The sequence below is a fragment of the Parus major genome, chromosome 27, assembly GCF_001522545.3.
Source record: "Parus major isolate Abel chromosome 27, Parus_major1.1, whole genome shotgun sequence".
NCBI lineage: Eukaryota > Metazoa > Chordata > Aves > Passeriformes > Paridae > Parus > Parus major.
The window spans coordinates 268,472-288,591 of NC_031796.1; the positions used below are offsets into that span (position 1 = coordinate 268,472).

The following is a 20,120-nucleotide window of genomic DNA, read 5'->3' on the forward strand; positions in this document are numbered from 1 at the left end:
TGTTTGTGTTCTTTTCTTTTTCTGGGGATGGAAAGGTGACTCTGGCACAAATATGTACAGAAAGCAAATGAACTTTACAGAAGTAGCCAGGTCCCTTGTACCAGGAGTCTGTGTCTGTGAGCAGCACTCACATTCATTCTCTTGTGCCTCTTTCTGCAACTCATTTCTTTCCTCAGTCAGGTCACCCTGCTGCCAGTCTCTTCTTTATGTTTAGAAACTTGTGAGGAGAGCTGGTGAAGTTGGAGCAGCTGTATTACCAAAGCCAGACTGTCCAGCAGCAGGGTGACCTCTGCACCCTTTATCCAGCTCCCATGAACCTGCCCATGGCAGAGTTTATGTGACTTAAATCAGATTCCTTTCAAGTGTATGTACTCATTAAATGAGCAACCATCCGTACTTTAATATTGAATTAAAGAATTTGAATTGTCACACCTTGTTTGCCTGTCATGTCCAAATAATTTTTCAGAAGTCAGAATTTATTTCCTTGAAGTGTCTTTTGTTCTTCATGTTCTTCTCAAATAAGATAAATTCTGTAACTCAGGAGGAAGGGAATATTACACCTTCTTGTAAAACTAGGTGTGTTGGGTCAAGGTGAAAATTGAAAGTGTCTGTAGGTATTGAGCCCCTGCTTTAACATAGAATCTCGTTGGCTTGGGGGGGATTTCATGTGTCTCATTCCTCTTCCTGCTTTGAATGAGATGAGGGCTCTGTGGAAAAATTATCTTTAATTAGATAATATCTATGTAAGTTCAGGGAAGGATGAATAAATTCATCTTGGCATCTCCAGACTGTGGGTGCTATTAAACTCTCCAGAATTTATTTTTACTTAGTCTGAATTATGAATTTGCTTTTTAAAGGCTGTGGGGAGTCAGGTTGCTTCTGAAACAGTGCAAGACTCAGAATTTATCTCTGCTGGCCAAGGTGGCTGATGGAAATTGTAGGTGCTTCTGTGTTCTGGTCTCAGGGGGTGACAGGAGCCCCTTGTGTTTCATTGGTACCTGGTCATGTCAGACCCTGAGACCTGCAGATCATGACTTGTTCTAGTGCTCTGACTCCTGGTTTACACCAGAATTGTAAACCTGGCTCTTTTGCTGCCTTTTTGTTTGTGTTTTCTGAATTAATAAGATTTCAGGTTCTAGAACTGTTGCTCAGCACTTTCTTGATACTAAGCATAATATTTTTGAAACTGTGGCCAGGCTGCTTGAGCTCCTTCATCTCACTTTTATTTTGTTTTATTCTTTTCATTTTACCCAACAGACCAGTTCTTCACCCCATTCTGGACTGCCCAAGCAAGTCAGGATTAAAACTTCCCAATCTGTGGGGGATGTGAGCACACCCTATCAGCAGCCAGAACCCAGAAGTAGGCATCTGTCTGTCAGTGAGTATTTTTGCTACTTCTGGGTATTTTTGTTTGTTGAAATGTGTCTTTTGGGCACTAGTGTTCATGGTATTAGTATTTAGGAGAGCCATGAGAAATTGAAAGGTTATTCTGGGACAAGGCAGTTCATTTTCAAAAGCTCTTAATATGTTTACAATAGAATGTTTCAAGGTTCCTTGGTAAGTTGTGGAGCAGCTAAGGAGCTGCTAAAGGGGATGTCCCAAAGCCAGAGCCATTGTGGTTAGAAATTTGGAAAGCTGATGTGAGTCTATTAAGCTTTTTATTTAGATTGGCAATTTCAGTTCATGAAACCTAGATTTGATTTTTTTTTTTTTATGTTGGGCTTTGGAATCTGTCCTGACTCCTGTAATCAAGCATTTTACTAGGAATTACTATTGCATATCCACCTAGTATCCACATTCTGAGTTGCCTAAACTTCCACTCAGAATTATCGGGTGAGTAGAGTACAAGACAAAATCAGAGGTGCACAAAAGATAATGAAAAAGATCAGAGTAGTATGTAACTTTGTCTCATTTCTTTGGGTTTCTGTTAGCTCAGTGAACTCCTGTTTAGGGGAAAGGTTCATGTAAGACTTCTGTAGTTTTTATGACTTTCATCTCTGAAAGATTTGTCTGATTTCTCCCAGTTTCTATGTTACAACCTTCTGTATAACCATACAGCACAATTCAGATCTGTTCTTCAACAATGCTCAAAGCTGATAACCTTTATATGAAAAACTAAAACATGTAAAACACCTTCAAGGATTTATGGGCCCAAAAAAACCCACAATAGTCTGTGGTTTAGGATTTGACTCCTTGCTGTGAATGTCAGTGAGCAGTGAAGGTGCAGGATGAAGGTGAGAGTGTGAAGGCCAGAGCCTGAAATGCTGCTCTGTGGAAACGATTTCTCCTTCAGAAACGAGAGAAAGTAAATTTTGCTGGCAACACAAGCAGAGGATGACTCTGTTTGTTACAACAGCTATTTTGGGGCTTGTCAGAGCTAAGGCCTGAGGACAAGTGAGGCAAGTCACAAAGGGCAGTACCAGGAGCTGGGAATGTCAGAGTTGTTTTGTTTGCAAGTTCTTCACTGTGGCAAAAGAGTCCTTTAGTTTCATTAACTGTGTGAACTTGAGGCAGAATTATTATTACATGATTTTAGATCATTATTTGCAGTGCAAAGTATCAAATAATAAATCAGCTTAAACCACAACAGTCTCCATTCTGGGGCATCCAAACCAGAGCTGTATCCACACTGTTCTAACCAGAGGTAACTGGGAGAATGAGCTCAGAGGGAAGGATTTGGGAACTAGAGCAGTAGTTCTCAGTGTGGGACTTGTCTAACAAACCTGCCTGTATCCTATTGAGAGTTTGCAGTTCCCCTTCTGTACAGTTTGCTTTTCTGAAGCAGCAAACCAACAAAGAAGTACTGAAAGCTTGTGAAGTACATGACTGAAATGGGGACAAAAAGACTTTTCCCTTCCTTCCTAGTTTGAAATTAATATGTATAAAAAGAGTAACATTCCTTGGTCCTGAGAAGTGGTATCCATGCGTGTCTGAACACCATGTTTCTTCTATAACAGACAAATTGAATGCCAAAATTATTTTATTTAAAATATATCTATATGTATCCTTCTCCTTACTGACATTCTGAGGTATCCAGATAATGGTGCCAAAGCCAACAGCCTGTAGCAAGTGTCTGTCAGGGGTAAACTGTACAGGAATCAGGAGCCTCTTCTGTGTCCCAGTTACATTCTGGGACACTCTTGTCCCAGCTTATGGATGCTTTCTGAATAGCTTGTCATTCATCAGTCAAGAAGCCATTGGTTTTATTTTCTGAGCGTCAGAGTACCAGACTGTTGCATTATGAAGAGGTCCAGAAGAGTTCCAGTTTTGTCAGAGGTCTGCTGGTAATTTGGCAATAGCTTGGTCTTGCATCAGTTTCTTCTTCCTTCTCTTTTCCTGTCTTTGGTTTGGAAAAGGAATGTGCCCTGTTTCCTGGTGTTTCAAGCATAAACACTCTCCAACTCATACCAGCTCGTGAAATAAAGTCCAAAGCAATGTTCAACTGAAGCTTTTTGCAAGCAGGGGAGGGTCCAGTGTGGTTCCTGAGCTCCAGACAACCTCGAGCCTGTTGTCAGCTCTTCAGAGCTTTGGAAGTAAAGATAATTTTCATTTAAAACTAAAAAAAAAAAAAGTTGCTAAGCATTCTGGCAGGGCTTGTGTTTTTTCCACTCACTTCCTTTGATATACATGGATTTAGTGCCGACTTCCTTTTCCTGCCCAGGGATGGGGCCTTTCCACAGCAGCAGCTGGGCCGGTGCCAGCGGGCCTGGGCTGGCCGTGGCATCTGTCGGAAGGAGTGAAAGTGCTCCTGGGGCAGCCACCCAGGGCTTTCCACCCCTCCTGAGGGCACATGAGCCCTGGGCCCTGCTTGGGAAATCAGCTGGTAGCTCTGAGCAGTGGATTGTGGACTTGACAGTCTTGGGCTTCGTGATCTTGGAGTTCTTCTCCAGACTTACGATCTTAATGATTTTATTAATCCCTTCTTTTTAATGTGTAGTTCACTCCCCTTGCACTCTAAGCCATGTCAGCGTTCTTTGTTTTCCTTCTGCAGCCCCCTGAAAGGTGTGTGCTCTGCTTTTCAGTTCACTTCTCCCAGCTCTTTGCCTTCACTCTTCATTACAACTTCTATAGAAAATATTTTCCTTGGGAGAATATTTGCTGATCTTTACCCATCTTTGCTAGCACCTGAGTACACACAGTTAATTAAAGACAGTGTTGTAAGGAGCACAGCTTGAGAGCTGATCTTCACCTGCTGCCTCTGGCTTCATGTGTGACCTTGAGCAGATTGGTTGGACCACAGCAGTTTTTGGAGCTCACAGTGGAAATTGGTGGCAGCTGCAGGTGGATAGGTCACTGCAAAATGGGGATTTTTTTTTTTTTTTCCTGTGTCTAAAGTTTCATCTTCTTTGAGCTCTGCAAAGGAAAAACAAACCCTAAGGGTAAAGCTTCTCTCCGTAGACAGCACAAGAGAAACTCTTTAGGCAGTGCCACTAACAGATGATGAAACTGGAATTACGCTCAGAAGGTTGAGAAGAGGTTAGAAATGGGTGACTGCTTTGCCAGGAACTTGAGCAACAATCACGTAGCATCTAAAACATCAGTCCAGGTGCACATCAGCAGTTTGGTTCTCGTGGTTCCGTGTCTGTGCAGCCCCGAGGGCTCGCAGTGGGAGCAGGGCGGTGCTGGGGGCGCTTTGGGGGTTGGTGTGTGCAGCAGTGGCAGCAGCAGCAGCAGCAGTGTGACACTGTCCCTGTCCCAGGCTCCCAGAACACGGGCCGCAGCTCTCCCCCGCCCGGCTACGTGCCCGAGCGGCAGCAGCGCATCGCCCGCCAGGGCTCTTACACCAGCATCCACAGCGAGGGCGAGTTCATCCCCGAGACCAGCGAGCAGTGCGTGAGTACCGGCGGGGAATCCTCTCCGCCCCTTCTCTTCTCCCACGGGAAAACACTCACTGCCTGGGCTTGCACCAACACCTTCATGTGCTGAGGCACAGGTTGTCCAGAAAGTTGTGGCTGCCCCATCCCTGGAAGTGTCCAAGGGCAGCCTTAGAGCAAGCTGATCTAGTGGAAGGTGTCCCTGCCCGTGGCAGGAAGTGGAGTTGGATGACCCTTAAAGTCCTGTCCAACCCAAACCGTTCTGGGATCCTAAAAGTGCTGCTTTGTGCATTTGAACAGCTTCAGATTGGAGCTATGTAAGTTCAAAGCCTTTGTTGGGCTGCCAGAAGCAGTTGCCTGTTCTGGGCATTGCCCCTCCACCTCTGACTGAGCAGTTTTGGTGCTGTCACACATGTGGCTGGGTTTCCTATTAGCAGGTTTGTGTGACCCTCTTGCTTTTGAAACCCCATTGAACAAAGTGGGAAGTGAGGCCAAAGGGCACCTTGCAGGTGGAGGCAGCAGCACCAGCAGAGACTGTTCCTGGAGCTGGTTGGGATCAAAACGCAGCACAAGGCTGCTAAAGCTTGCATCTTTCACAGCAGAGTCCTTCAACAACTAAAGCAGTGCCTCAGAATTTATATGAACCTAATTTCTGTGGGAGATAAAAGAAAATTGTGCATTTAAATAGGCTTAGACACCCTTCTTCAGCTGGACATCCTGCAGGCAAGCAGTCGTGGGCTCTGTTCCTCTGGCACAGCCTCTCCTGGGCTGCACTGATGTTGCTGTGTGGTTTTTTCTGTGTTGCAGATGCTGGACCCTCTAAGCAGTGCTGAAAACTCAGTGTCAGGAAGCTGCCAGTCCTTGGACAGGTGAGCAGCCAGGTACAAATGTACAGACCGGTGAGAACGTGTGTGCTCAGATGGAAATACCAATTGTACTTACATAAAATCCTGTTTTCTATCTCACACATTTTCTAGGAGAGAAACAAGAACTTACTTCCTACCTATAACCCACTTATTTCTTAAAAACCATTAACTGTGTCTTAAGGCTGTGTTGTTTTCTGGCACAACCACGGGCCAGCAAACTGGTGTTCAGTAGCTTTATGTTATAAATACAGAGTTCTAAAGCAAGCAGCGTGTGTGGAGCCACCCCTCTGAGAACATCTGGCTGCAGGGTATTTAAATCTCTTTTAGACAAGGCTGTAGTTGTTCATTTAAAAAATAAAACAGCAAAGAAATACCCCAAACAAGAGCAAAACTGATTCTTGCCTTCTTTCTCTAATAGTCCTTCTTTTCGGAAGTCACGGATGTCGAGGGCACAAAGCTTTCCTGATAATAGACAGGAGTTCTCAGGTATGTCTTTGGTGCAAAGGGTATCTGATCCTGACATTTTCTGCTCTTGGCTGGCCGTCCTCTTGCTTGTTGGGATTGCATAAATAGAAGAACTGGGGATATACTGATGGAAAAGCTATGAAGTTATTTATTGCCTCTTCCTAAAAACTTGCTGTTACAGGAAAATTCTGTCATTAGAAGTTAAGTTTTTTTGAAGGAGCCTCACTTTTGTCTTTGCTTCTCCTGCCAGACCGTGAGAATCAGATCTATGACAAAGCAGGCAAAGGTGGGACCTACCCTCGGCGCTACAACGTCTCCATGCAGCACAAGGACTACAACGAGGGTGAGTCGGTCTCAGAGCTCCCGTGCCAGGCTGGAAAAAAAGGCTGAGGCAATGGCAACTCCTGTTTGGAGAGCCTGGAAGTGCCTTGGTCCTTGCAGTTGGTGCTGAGGTTGATGCTGCTGTGCATGATGCCACAGTTTGATGGAAACCAATGGTTGTTGTTTGTAATTCTTTATTTACTTCGTCCTTTCTGGGGTTATCCAGGCTGAGAAGGGGATTGTGGACGTACATAGGGCTAAGTTTTAGACTTGGCCCTATATATTAGGCTTGGCCCTATAAAAATAGTTTCTTACCACAGAGATTCATTATACTTTGCTAATTTGCATTGTAGGCTTGCTTCTGGATCTTTTAAATATAGCAGGGACTTAAAGAATTACGTCTCTGCTCATCAGATGGCTTTATGCAAATTAATCTCTTAAAATTTTGTGAGGTACAAGTTGGCACAATCTTTGTTCATGGTTTTTATTTGCTCCTCCAGGCACATTATCTAGAAAGTCATTTTGCATGTAGTTGTTAACAAAACTCAGGGCTTGTGCTCAGAGCCTGTAAACCAGATTTTTCCTTTGGAAGGTAAGTTTAGATCTTACAGCACTGAGGGCATTACAAAGTGTTCTCTGCCTTCTGCTTTGGGAATGATCCAGAGCTATACTGAACTCAGGCAGCACCATGTTTATGAGCCGTTATATTTTTGCATCTCGTCTGTTTGGCAGCAGATTCTGCTCCATGGGAACAGAACGTGGGATTTCTCTCCCTTCTCGCTGCTGCTCAGCCCCCAGCTATTGCCTTCCACTCACAGGCATTTCTTTAAAAACGTTCCGTTTTCCCCCAGGCCGGAGGACTTTTCCCCGGATACGACGTCACCAAGGGAATCTCTTCACCTTGGTGCCTTCCAGTCGTTCCCTGAGCACCAACGGAGAAAACCTGGGGCTGGCTCTGCAGTACCTGGAGCCGCGGGGCCGCCTCCGGAGCGCCGACAGCGAGAACGCGCTGGGAGTGCAGGAGAGGAACATCGCCACCAAATGTAGGCACTCCTGGGAAATGTCAGCCAGCTGTGGGCAAGGAAGGCTCTGAGGGTGAACTCCAGACCCAATACCTTGCCATAATCTGGCTTTAACAAGCCACTAAAACCCTGTTTTTCTCTGGCTGTGCTTTGAGACTCGTTTATCGCACCCACAAGTCTTTTCCTCTCAGATTTCTGCTGGGAGCTGGCCTTTCCTTTAGAAAGCATTGTGAATTCAACTGAGAAGTAAAAAGTCTTGCTTGATCTAGGTGATCTACAGGGTTCTTAAAACAGGCAGACAAGCTTGTTTATTTTCTTGCTACATTAACATTTTCAGTCAGGCTTTTGGGTTACAGTTATTCTGCTCCTTGAGAAGCGAGTGTATTTCACTTGCTCCTAAGTTAGAAGGATTTACTTCTGTATTGATGACATCCTTGAGTTGTTTTGTTGGACAACTTTCTATTATAAAAATAAAAGAAATGGAACATGAGTCATTATTGATGAACTTCAGATATCCCATAGAGTAATTCAAAGATAAAAATGAAGAGTAAGCTTGTAGCAGAGTAAGGAACACGCTAAAATACTGACTGGCAGTAAAGCTGATTAAATTAGACATGGCAAAGCTAATCTCTCAGCTCTTCAGTGTTTTCACACTGGTAAGATGGCTGGTTCCTGTCTTTGTTTTTAAAGTTTCTTGTTAGATCCAACGTAATTGGATGCATTGCACTGCAGGAGTCTGGTAGTGTTGCTTTCCCAGTTGGAGCTAAAGCACTGGTCTTGGAGTAACATGCTTTAGGATTAAGGGCAGTCTGAAAAACTGGGCTCAGGTATTAATCTCTGGGTCAGGAGACTGCTGCTTATGGAATGTGAGGGCTCCTAATGCCCTGGGGATGGAACCTCCTGCTGGGGTGTTGGAGATGCTCCTTTACCTGGGTCTCGTGGGGATTTTTATTAAGGCTGACTGTTCAGCAGGTGGAGAAGATACCCACACTGTGCTGACATGGTGCCTACTCTATCAATGTCTAGTAGGGAATTAGGACTCCTACTCTTTCTGGTTAGAGACAGCCTTGCAGTGAAATCCTTCCCACAGAGGTAACCCCAAGCTGACTTGGCAAGGAAAACTCAGGATAATGTCCTTCAAGTTGTCCCAGAAGCTTAAGTCATTCCCAGCTGCTGGGATTGGTTTAGCAAGGCTAATCCAGCTCTTCATCTGATGCGTGTGATAATGACAGATCAAGGGTTGGAAACTGCTCTTTAGTTGCAGCATCATCTCTTAAGGTAGTGATTTTGTAGAATCCACCTGCTGGTGGAATGTAATTTCACCAGCTCCATTGAATAACTTATCTGTAAAACACATTTGCAAAGTGTTTTGGGGTGTCATTCTAATGGGACAGCAGTCAGCAGATGCTGAGAGTCTGGATGGCTGGGTTCTGTTCAGAGCTCTGCCACTAACTCCTTACTCTGGGAAAGGACCCCGTGTGTATTCAACTACAGAATACCTGGTTCAGTCCTACTGTGATGGAGGTTAGTCCTGGAAAAACACACCTTTGTTTTTAAATACTATAATGAAAAGAAATTAACTGCTGTTCTCTTTTAGCTCCAAGTGCTCCAATGAACTGGCGCCGAGGAAAACTGCTGGGCCAGGGAGCCTTTGGTCGCGTGTACTTGTGCTACGACGTGGACACGGGCAGAGAGCTGGCAGCTAAGCAGGTCCAGTTTGATCCAGAGAGCCCCGAAACAAGCAAGGTAATTCTCATCCCAGCTTCTAAAACCCTGTAAGGTCCTTTACAATGTCTCTCTCTGTCTGTCCTTCAAAGCTGGCATCTTACTTAGTTTGTACTAAGGTTTCAAGTCATGTGGAGAAGAATAGGAGTCATTTAAAAATTACTTTTCTGTGTTAGTAACTTCAGCCTGAAACTAAAATCCATTTTCTGGCTTCATTCTTGGCTGTCCTTTCTCAGCTTTTTGGGTCTCTGCCAGGTTACTTGAGGAATACTAGACTGCCCTGTGATCCTGCTTAGACATGGATGTGAATGAAACCAAACCCAGCAAGAGTAGGGCTTTTTTTTTTTTTCTTTTTTGAACAGAAAAAGCTGCTTACACATGCAAAACCCAATTCTGGGTTTATATGGTACACTCTGTATGAAGTGCACTAATTACCAATTTTCACTTCTGAATTCTCTGTTTCCTTAAAAACATTGAGCTGTGGGGTGTAAATTAATCAAGAAAAGTGATGTGACAACGCTTTAGAGACAGTGGAGATGGGACAGACACCTTGAAATTACGAGACAACACTCAACTCCCTGCACAGGGGATACAGCTGGAATGGCTTTTGGGTTCTTTGCTAGTGTTTTAACAATGTACCAGTTTCCCAATATTGAACAAATTCACTTTGAGCTAGAATAACTGATCCATGAAGATTTAATTATTCTGATTTTATATGGCATATTGGTGCCAAATAGGGAAGTTCTACTATGTCTGTGTTGTAAATCAGACAGTAACTCTGAGCCAAGGAGGAACAGTCTGAAATACATTTTGAAAGCACTGAAACTCCAAACCTTAAACCATTATTTGGTCTGATGAAGTAGCTTCCTCTGTTTGCATGTGTCCCTACCACATCCAGATTCTTGTTCTAAGGTTCTGCATCCTCTCCCAGAGTGAGACAGCTGAACCTGATACCTTCCCATGGCAGGGCTAGAAAGAGTTAAATGGGACTAATTTTGGGAGAAAACATAATTCCTTTTTCCATAAACCCTCGTGCTTCAGGACCTTTGATGTTCCTCCTGCTCAATCCCCGGATTCAGCAAGAACCTGATACTTTTTCTTAGCAACAAACATCTGTGATTCTGTCTGAAATTGTTGGATAACCTCTTTGCCTTTGCACTGTGATACCCTGCTGTCTGTGGCAAGAGCAAAGCAAAGGATCAGTTTCATGTGCAGAGCTGCAGATTCTTTGAAGTAAATAGGAGAGGAAGCTGTTCCAGTAAATCATCAGTGTGAACCAGGACAGAACTGGGTGACAGAAACTTAGCAACTCTCAGCACCTGTTGTTTTGCTTTCCAGTGGGTTGAAGTTCAAGTTCTGTACCTGTATTCAGAGCTGTTTCATTATTACACTCCCTGCCCTCAGCTTAGTGAGATAAGTGAGATAACCCACTGTGCTGTGGGTGGAGAATCCTTTCAGCCAGCTGGGGTAAAGCTATGCAGCTGACAGAATCAAGGCAAGAAACTGAGTTTTCCTGGTACTAAATCCATATAGGATACTGTCTGTGTTCTATCAAAGCTTCCACACCAACACTTAGCTGCAGATAATGCAGATCAAAAATGGTCAGGAAGCCCTGGTAATGTTTGCCTTTTCCAAGAAGCAGATAAAGCCATGTCATGGATTACACTTCTCAGTCTAGCAGTGGTCTCATCCTCCCAGTGACATGACAAATTTATTTTATATATTTATTATATATTTCCTGGGGCTGCAATCTTATTTTATCCTTCAATACCCATAGGAAGTGAGTGCCCTGGAGTGTGAAATTCAGCTGCTGAAGAACCTCCAGCATGACCGTATTGTGCAGTATTACGGCTGCTTAAGGGACCGAGCCGAGAAGACCTTGACCATCTTCATGGAGTACATGCCAGGAGTAAGAGCAGCACAGTCAGGGATCAGAAAGGGAGGGGGCTGGGTTTGGTAGCTGGTTTGTTGGTTGCTGTGATCACCCTGTGTCATCTGCCTCAGACCCTCTTAGGGCTGAGCCTTCTCACACTGGTTCATAATGCCACCACTTCCATTTTATTTATGCCCAAATAACCTCTTTGGTTTTTTTCCTAAAGTGTCTTGTACTTGAAATGCATTCTCTGTAACAGTCACTAAAGCCAGTTCTTTTCTTCAGTCTAAATTTGTTCTACCAAAGTACCTCAAAGGACTTGGGCCAACATGTAACTGAATTACCAGAATCGTGGTACAAGTGAGGCTAAAACTGACCCTCCAAAAAGGGAGGTTTTTGACCCAGATCAGTCTGCTGAACTGTTTTAATGCTTCACAACCAGTTGTATCAGCAGACAGAACCTCCTTAAGCTATTTTTGCCATGAAGCCTGTCCTTGCTGTTCTTAAAAAGGACTTCTTAGGACAAGATGCTCAGAGAGCCTCCCAGAAGGGCTTCAGCAGAGGCCAGAGTATAACACCCAGGGCTTGTGGGAGTTGAGTGGGGACTGCAGGATTTGTGCTTTGTCACCTCTTTGCCAATTCTTTGTCTTTGCTTTTTGGCAGGGGTCAGTGAAAGACCAGGTGAAGGCGTACGGGGCCCTGACGGAAAACGTCACCCGGAAATACACGCGGCAGATCCTCGAGGGCGTCTCGTACCTTCACAGCAACATGATCGTGCACAGGGACATCAAGGGTGAGAGCAGAAGGGTTTCACGTGGGCACATCCCAGATAACAGCAACTGTGGGGTTCTTGATCTCATTGCAGCTTTGGAGGAAGAATTGCTTCTAGTGTCTAAACTTCAATTTGTGTCCACATAAAAGCTAAGCTCTAAAGTTTGTTTTTTCCCTGGTGCTTCGTGTTCAGGACCTCTGACCAAGTAAAGTGGAGATTGACTTGTTTATTGTAGGAGTTCAAAGTGGTTTTAATTAGCTACATCTGTTAGCCAGCTGACCAGAAAGCAATGCTCGTGCTTACCAAAGCAGCATCCCAATAAAATCCTTCTCTACGCAGCTCTGTTCTCTCTCAGCCTGGGGGCCCTGCTAGGCTAGCTGAGCTGTTTACAGACACTGTAACAATGCTGGTGCTGACTCAGCTCTCATTTCCCTCCCCCCCTTCACTTCCTTGTGTTTTTCCCTGAAGTTTTTCCCATTTACAGCCATTAGCAATTGGCTTGTTACAGCCTGAATTAAAGAAATTGTGTTTAGCAGGTCACCTGAGGCTTAATGGGGAAAGAGCCATACCATGAACACGGGTATTTGGGGTTGGATATCGTTCTGTAGCCTGCATATCCAACAGCTGGATTGCATGAAAACAGCTGTCTTTGTTTTTTGCTTCTGTCCAGGTGCCAATATTCTCCGTGACTCTGCTGGGAATGTGAAGCTGGGGGACTTTGGGGCCAGCAAACGGCTGCAGACAATCTGCATGTCAGGGACAGGCATCCGCTCCGTCACGGGCACCCCGTACTGGATGAGCCCCGAGGTGATCAGCGGGGAAGGCTACGGCAGGAAGGCAGACGTGTGGTGAGCCTTGCACTTGCTGTCCACAGATCACTCCACAGCTCTCTGGAGATACCACAGACACCTTCTGCCATCTAAGAATCCAAATTCACACCTTGTCTAGATTAAAGGTTTAAGGAGAATTGAAGTCGGTGGTTTGAGCTCCAGATGTGATCTTCTGCAGGCTGTGCTTTCCAGGGTTAACACCCAACAACTCATTTAGTTTTTCAGGAACAGTTTCCACTCATTCTTCCCTCAAACTGATAGCTGTTTTTTTTGCTTTCTGGCTGGTGCAATGTTTTCATCCTTCTCATGCTCTCAGGCCCTTGGTGGAATTCTTGGGGTGTCCTATGCAGGGCCAGGAACTGGGATGGTGATCCTTGTGGATCCTTTCCAAGGCAGGACATTCTGTGATATCCCTTAGGAGAGCAACTGAAGGTTGTTTAGGGAGAGCCCATTCATTTATATATAAAATGAAAGTTATGCTTACAGTGTACTGGAAATTAATAGAATTTTAGCCTTGAAGGAAAGCTGCTCAAACCTGGAATAACAGAAAAGATCCATGTCGGATCAGAGATGATCTGCATGAATGGAAACTGTTGCTGTGCTATTATTGGCAGAGCCAAGGAATAGCCTCTGTCAAAAGAGAAAAATGGTTCTGTGCCAAAATCTTAACTTTGGGGGTCTTGAAAAGATGAGATTATCAAACTTAAATAAATGACAGGGACAAAAGGTCTGGTTGTGCCTCCAGAGTAAAGCAGGACCTGTTTCCTGTACAGGCCATGAGTGGAATCACATCTGAAGCATTTCTGCAAAGGGTTAAGTCCTGCAGCCTCTCCCAGTTGTGATGCTTGGGGAGAGAGTGAAGCACGTGCCCTTCCCCTGGGTTGCTGCAGTTGTGGATTTCCTCTTGGTGCTGACATTGGTCCATTCCCATCAAAGAGTCGCTGCCATTGGCCAGACTCCAGTTCCTACAATCCAAATCATTATTTTGGGGGGTCAGAATTTTCCAGTGCAGTGCTGCTCCCAGGGTAGATGTGTATGGCCCAGGGGCTCAGAAACGTAACAAATCCATCCACCTGGCTCTGTGCCACTGCTGCAGGCCCCTCTCCAGTTTTCTTTTTCCTAAATAGCAGAATATGTGAGCTATTTGTTATTGCTGGAGTGGCTTGACATGAAAAACATTCCTGCTGTTTGCTGAATATCTTAGAGAAACCGGATCTGCTTAAACAGTATAAATCAGTCTAAACAATAATATATCCCTGCTTGCTTTTGAGCAAACCCCCAGCACTTCAGCACACATGGTTTGCATTTTCTGTACTCTCTTCTAGTAAGTCTGAAATGGCTGGAAAACTGTAAAATTTTCACGTTAGATTTTAAACCTTGTCAAGAAATCAGTTCTTGCATACTCACTGCATTTAATTCTTTTCCTTCCTTATCTTGGCAGTTGATGCAAGTCTGCTTCTCAGCATGTCTTTTCCTTTTCCTTGCATTTCACCTCAAAAGAAGGTCTAGTTTTAAGGTGGAGGAGGCAGTTTTGTCTTTTTAATGGAAAGATGTGATAAAAACACAGGATTGGATATTAAAAAATCACTAATGGCTTTCACTTAATCTGTGGCATGGAAGAAGCAATTAATTCTTTTTGAATAAACCCCAATCAGTGCAGTGCTACAGCAACTGTTTTCCTTGGGAAGGTGTTGGAGTCAGAAAGGTGGCTCAGCCACGTCCCCAGAATCACGTCCTTGCCCTGAAGTAGCCTGCAGAGCCCCATTAACTTTACAAGGAATTTTTCCTTAAGGTAATGATGCATCTGTCCCATAGGGATTTAACTTACTGCCTTCCCAGTTTGGAACTGTTAGGATTTCAATTATTTTTTGACTGATGCTTGGTTTCTTGGACGTGGAGATATTATTAGGTTGTTTTTTTCCCAACGTGGGCGTTTTGAGGCTGTGACTGAAAAAGGATTTTGCTGAAATGGCTTTGTGGGGTCAACGAGCTCTGATTCTCTGAACCCTGAGTGTTAAAAAGTGTTTTCTACCTTGCAGCTCAGCAAGTTGAGCCTCTGAGCAATGTGGTCTAGTGGAAGGTGTCCCTGCACATGGAAGGGGGCTGGAACTTGTGGGTCCCTTCCAACCCAAGCTGTGTTGTGACTCTGTGATTCTCTATGTGCCTCTGAGTTAGAACAGAAGCAGCAGCACCTGAAGCTGCACCGACATCAAACGGTGCCTTCAGGGAGGTCCCGTGGGCACCTCTTGTTCCCTGCTAACACAAATGTTTCCTGAGGGGAGAATTGGAGCAAAGGGGAGCAGGACATGTTCAACAGGACAACTTTGCAGGCAGCTCCCTGCTCTCCTGGCAGCAGGAAGAGCAGCTGAGTCGGGGCACATGTGGGGTTTGCCAAGCACAAACTCCCCCAGGAGCCGTTTCCAGAGCGGGACCTCGCTGTTGGCTGCTGGGGAGCCCTCCCTGAACGCTGGGCATTACTGAGTGAATTCTCATTTGGTTTTTTCCTGTCTGCTTTCCAGGAGCCTCGGCTGCACCGTGGTGGAGATGCTGACAGAGAAGCCCCCCTGGGCAGAGTACGAAGCCATGGCAGCAATCTTCAAAATTGCCACCCAGCCCACCAACCCCCAGCTCCCCTCCCACATATCAGAACATTGCCGGGACTTCCTAAAGCAGATCTTTGTGGAAGCCAGGCACAGACCCTCTGCTGAAGAGCTGCTCAGACACCAGTTTGCACAGCTCCAGTACTGAATTACCTCCCTTGCTCACAGCTCCTGCTGGGCTTTCCGTGCCCTGTCTTGTCTAGTTGCAACTGCCCGTTGTGGTGCTGCATCTTCAAAATGCCAACTCAGCTAGGCCTAGTCCTTTGGGAAGTTCTGCCAAGGAACTTGGGGTCTGCTCTCGTGCCTGATCCTTTGTTTGCTGGACTGATGTTCATCCTGCTGACAGCTGTCCAAGCAGAGCTGTTTTCCCGTTACCTGGGTGTGATGTTGCAGCTGGCTGCGTGTTTTCTGCCGGCACAGGAATGGGAATCTGACAAGTGTCCTCACTTGCTGAACACAGGAGAAATCTGAACCCGGGTGGGAACTGGAAGAGCTCCATTCTTCAGCAAAAGAGAAACTTGCACCAGCCTCCAGACCAGCTCTGTCTGTGGGAGTCCCTGGTTTCCCCTGCTGGGGCTCCAGAGGCGTCTCCAGTACCTGAATCCAGCAAAAAGCCATGTGTCGTGGAGCCTGTGCTTGCTACAGGATGGTATATTCTTCTTCTTGAGTATTCAGCATCTGAAGGTGTTGAGAAAATATTGATTCAAAAGTATGTGAATTGTGTTATTTTATAATGAACCCGTGGATTTGGGGGTGAGGGAGGTCTTTCCAGCTAAATGTTGGGATAATCAGACATTTCAGCAGAATGCAATCACTCCAGGGCCTGAGGGAAGGGCTCTCCTGCTCACGTTGCAAAATCCAGAGCTAATTTCCAAGGTTTGACCTGTCCCAGCATTAGGACAGTGCCAGTTAGTTTGTGTTGTACCAGACAAATCTGTGCTGCTCCTTCTCTCTCTGGGGCTGCTGGATCCAAACAAAACCCCTCTGGAAGGGAATTCAGTGGAATTCAGCTTCCTCATGCATCTGTCTCTTTCACTGGTAACTTTTTACCATCCTTTTAACCAAAGATAGTCCATCTGGTGCCCAGGAATTTACTTCAGCACATGGCCTAGTGGAAAATTGAGGGTTTCTTGGGGAGAATTACCTGGACACTCATTCTTGTTGTGCACAGGAAGCTGGAATCGAGCTCATCCCTTTGCAGTGTGTTGTTTGAATTACAGCTGTGCAAGTGATCATTTAAGAGTTCCATAAAAATGTTAAGGCCTAACTCAAATAAGCTTTTGCAGGAGTCAAGTCAAACAGGGAACCTGAGAAAATATTTAAAATGGTGGCAAATATCTAAAATTACCTGGAGATCCCCATGCAGGTACCAGCAAAACATATCCAGGTGATCGTGCACTTGAAAGATGTCACAAGTCAGAGGACTGAGGTCCTGATGACCTCAGATCCTCCTCTCCTGATTTGGGCACCAATAATCTTTGTTTCACTCATGAAAGACCAGCAGTTTTTAAGTGCTGGGGATTCATGGAGTGATTATAAATTATCTCTGAGAAATGAAAGAAAAGCAAATGTTAATTAACTAAAATATTGCTTTATAGGGCAACACTAAAGGTGTTCTGCTCTTGTATTGGAAACCATATTAAGGTTCCACACACCTCCACTCTTCTCCCCCATAAAAAATTGAAATTTTAATGCATTATGGAGCAATTTAACCTTTTAAGTGAATAAGGCAAGTTTTAATGAAAGTAAGCTCTTTCAACACATGAAAAATACTGTGTTGAATTGAAAGAGAAAAAACAATACCCTAAAAGCCCCAACCAACCAAAAGTCCTGAAAAGCTTTAACAATATGAAATGTTTTTTCTGTGCCAAACCCAGAGCAAACTGTAACCAATAAAAGCTGGTGGTGTTGTCCTTTCCAGGCTCCCTGCACTACTCCAAGGATGCACTGTCCCACTTGTGGGCACTTAGGGGATCCCTTTTATTAAAGCCCTTGTTCCATAATTTATTTAATTATAATGAGAGCACTTCAGTTGATCTTTCCCCAGGCAGGAACTCGACTCCAGATTGTCCAGACCCTTGGCCTGACTTCTGGCCTGCACTTCACTGTTGCCATGAGGGGAGGGTGTGAGGCTCCTGCTCAGCTCAGGGAGCTGCTCACACCACTTGGCTGCCACTGTGGGATTATCCCTGCAGGCTGCATGACAAAAGTAAAGGGGGGTCAGCACCGCTGGGGGGGCCAGCTCTTCACGCCTTGCAACCTAAAGATACCAAAGATCGGAGTCTTCATCCACCGCCCGTCCCTTGCAGGGATCAGGAGCACAGCGATATCTGTCCTTGGCTCGTCCTCACCAAATCCAGACCTTCTCCCATGGTTTTTCTCTTCCTGTCCCATATGCTGTGATCTGGGGGAGAACAGGGCGTGAGGAAACAGCAGAACTTCTGTCAAAGCAGCTCAATCCTCAGGACCTGTTGTGGCTTTTACCTCACCCGCATCCCGGGAGGCGCCTCCCAAGCGCAGCGAGAGCAGCCGGGAGCGATGGGCTCGGCGCTGTCCCCGAGCTCGCAGCCCTTGGCCGTGCTGGAAGCGCCTCCTGTGCCAAGCCCTGTGCTCCAGGCTGGAACGGGACTAAACTGCAGCGACAGAGAACACGGGGCCAGCTCGGACTGGCGCCTCCAGCAGCCGCCCGGCGCCACGCGTTCGGCACAGGAACAAGCCAAAGCATTACCTGGATGTTTGGAGATGCACTTTTATGAATGTAGTTTATATCGCTCTTTTTTAGCTCTTTTTACATCATGTAAACAGTGATGCCTCATATTTTTTTTTTTTTAATTTATATCGTAAGAGATCATATTTGGTGATTTTTATATATATCGACTGTTATGGGGTGGGGGGAGGTGGGGAAATAAATTTGACGCCTTTATGAATTTAAAAAGGAAAAAGAGCAGCTGGTTTTGCAGAGAATTTGCTGATGGTTTATAATGAGTAGAGCCAAGCCAAAATGCCTCTTTGTTTCCTCACAGCCCTCTTGATTATGGAAAAGGAAGATGTGGAATCCTGAGTCCACTTCTCCAATGAATAACTTGGGGCTGACATTGATACCATGGGCTTTTAACAGCCCTGGCAGCAAAAGAGTTTCAAGTGGACAGAAATGTAATTATACCTCAGAATTGAATTGCATCTGGCCTCTTTATCCTGGTACACAAGAAAAAAACTGGGAATAAACTGATTTAGGGGAGAGTGGAGGAGGCGTGCCAGGCTGACAATAAGCTATTGTGTGAATTCCAAATGTCATGTTGGACTTCCTGCTGTTCCTTTCAGGGAGGGATATATAGGGAATATTGAGTATTGGGATCCCTGATGGAAGGTGCTGCAGAAATGCAGAATACTCTTGACAAATAATTTCTTATCAGAGTTGCACTATCCTGAAATGGTTAAAATAATCAGAAAAGTGTCTGAGATTCGCATTGGAGAGGAACTTGGTGGGGATCTGGCTGTCCCTGAGGTAGTTAGGAAACAAAGCAGTGACATTTTGGTCTTGGTGTGACGATTCTGTGCATTCCAGGTTACTTGCTTGTTCTCCAGAAAATCCCATCTTTGCCCATTCTTGTGGCAGTTCAGTTGCATCAGTTTGGATGGGTTTTTTGGGGTGTTTTTTTTTTGCCTAATTTGGAATAATACTCCAAAGAATTTGAAGCTGCTCCAGAGAGTTCCCATTGACACCAGTTACCAACATAAACTGAAGGAAGGAAAAGGTAGGTGTGCCAGGAGCAGTTCAAAAAAGAAGAAAAGGACTTTGTTATCACCACAAATGAGGCAAAGCAGGGAGAAGGGGCTTTAACCTGAATTGTGCAGAAGACCTTGACCCAGTAGTCTCTATTTACCGACCGGGGGCTTGCAGTGCAAAGCCAGGCCAATGTATCATTTTATTTACAATAAAATTATCATTTATATGAAAATCTGTTTTGGTGACTGGCCCTTTAAAAAACAAAAATTCAGAGAAGGAAAGGCTCTGGTTTTCAGACAAGTGGAAGATACCAGGAGCTGCCTGCCAGAAATGGAGCTTCCCACCTGGTTTAATGTTCTTTTTCTAACTGAAAACCCAGCCTTAAAAACCTGGGTTTCATGCTTCCCTACCCCCCTAAACTCACCTGGTGTTGTTAAAGCGCTGCTGCTGCGGCTGTGCCGGAGGGAATGGGGAAGTGAGGCCGGGCAGAGGCAGAAGCAGCACCGAGGGCTCCGCACTCATTTCTGAGCCTTCTGCAGAAGGAAGGGGTGGGGGAAGGAGCCCCAGGTCTGCAGCCTCACAGCCCCTGGGTGGCTTTTTGGGGTGTAAATCTGCCACCACTGTCCCTGTGGGGAACAGTCAAAGCTCGTAGTGAAGCTGAACCCCCCTGAGAGCCTTGCCAGGGTCTGTGTGCACAGTCCCTGTGGTGGCCCCAGGCCATGCCTGCCCAGCAGCCCTTTCAGAAGTTCAGTGAAAAGGAGAAGTAACTTGTCCAACATCAGGCCCCTCTGGTCATCCAGCCTGTGGATCCATCCAGTTCCCAAAGACTTGGGGGCCCCAGGGGAGGCTTCTGGTCAGGGGCCTGCACCCTGGTCACCTCTGCCCAGTCCTCATGGTCTGCAGGACCCCTCGGAGCACTCCCCAAAGAAGGGTGGGCTGCCTCTTTCCCACCCCTCCCTTCCCTCCCAGCCTCACACACACACGGGTATCCAGGTATCCTTGATCCTGCAGACATAAGCTCTTTCCCCAGTAGCAGGACAGTAAGAGGCAGACCTGACCACTGGTCCCACCTCCCCAGGCCCCTGAGAACACAGGACAAGACAGG

The 20,120-nt window shown here is 45.6% G+C and overlaps 1 protein-coding gene across 1 annotated transcript in view; it reads left to right on the forward strand.

Moving 5' to 3' along the window:
• The window catches only part of MAP3K3 (mitogen-activated protein kinase kinase kinase 3), a 33,912-nt gene extending 14,665 nt beyond the window's left edge, over positions 1 to 19,247 (forward strand). The window contains exons 7-17 of the mRNA XM_015651291.3: positions 1,258 to 1,378; positions 4,700 to 4,833; positions 5,622 to 5,683; positions 6,099 to 6,166; positions 6,396 to 6,488; positions 7,318 to 7,509; positions 9,086 to 9,234; positions 10,991 to 11,122; positions 11,750 to 11,879; positions 12,529 to 12,706; positions 15,208 to 19,247. Of these exons, the coding sequence (XP_015506777.1) occupies positions 1,258 to 1,378; positions 4,700 to 4,833; positions 5,622 to 5,683; positions 6,099 to 6,166; positions 6,396 to 6,488; positions 7,318 to 7,509; positions 9,086 to 9,234; positions 10,991 to 11,122; positions 11,750 to 11,879; positions 12,529 to 12,706; positions 15,208 to 15,436 (1,488 nt within the window). The 3' untranslated portion in view covers positions 15,437 to 19,247. The remainder of the gene's footprint in view (positions 1 to 1,257; positions 1,379 to 4,699; positions 4,834 to 5,621; positions 5,684 to 6,098; positions 6,167 to 6,395; positions 6,489 to 7,317; positions 7,510 to 9,085; positions 9,235 to 10,990; positions 11,123 to 11,749; positions 11,880 to 12,528; positions 12,707 to 15,207) is intronic.
• The last annotated feature ends 873 nt before the right edge of the window (positions 19,248 to 20,120 follow it).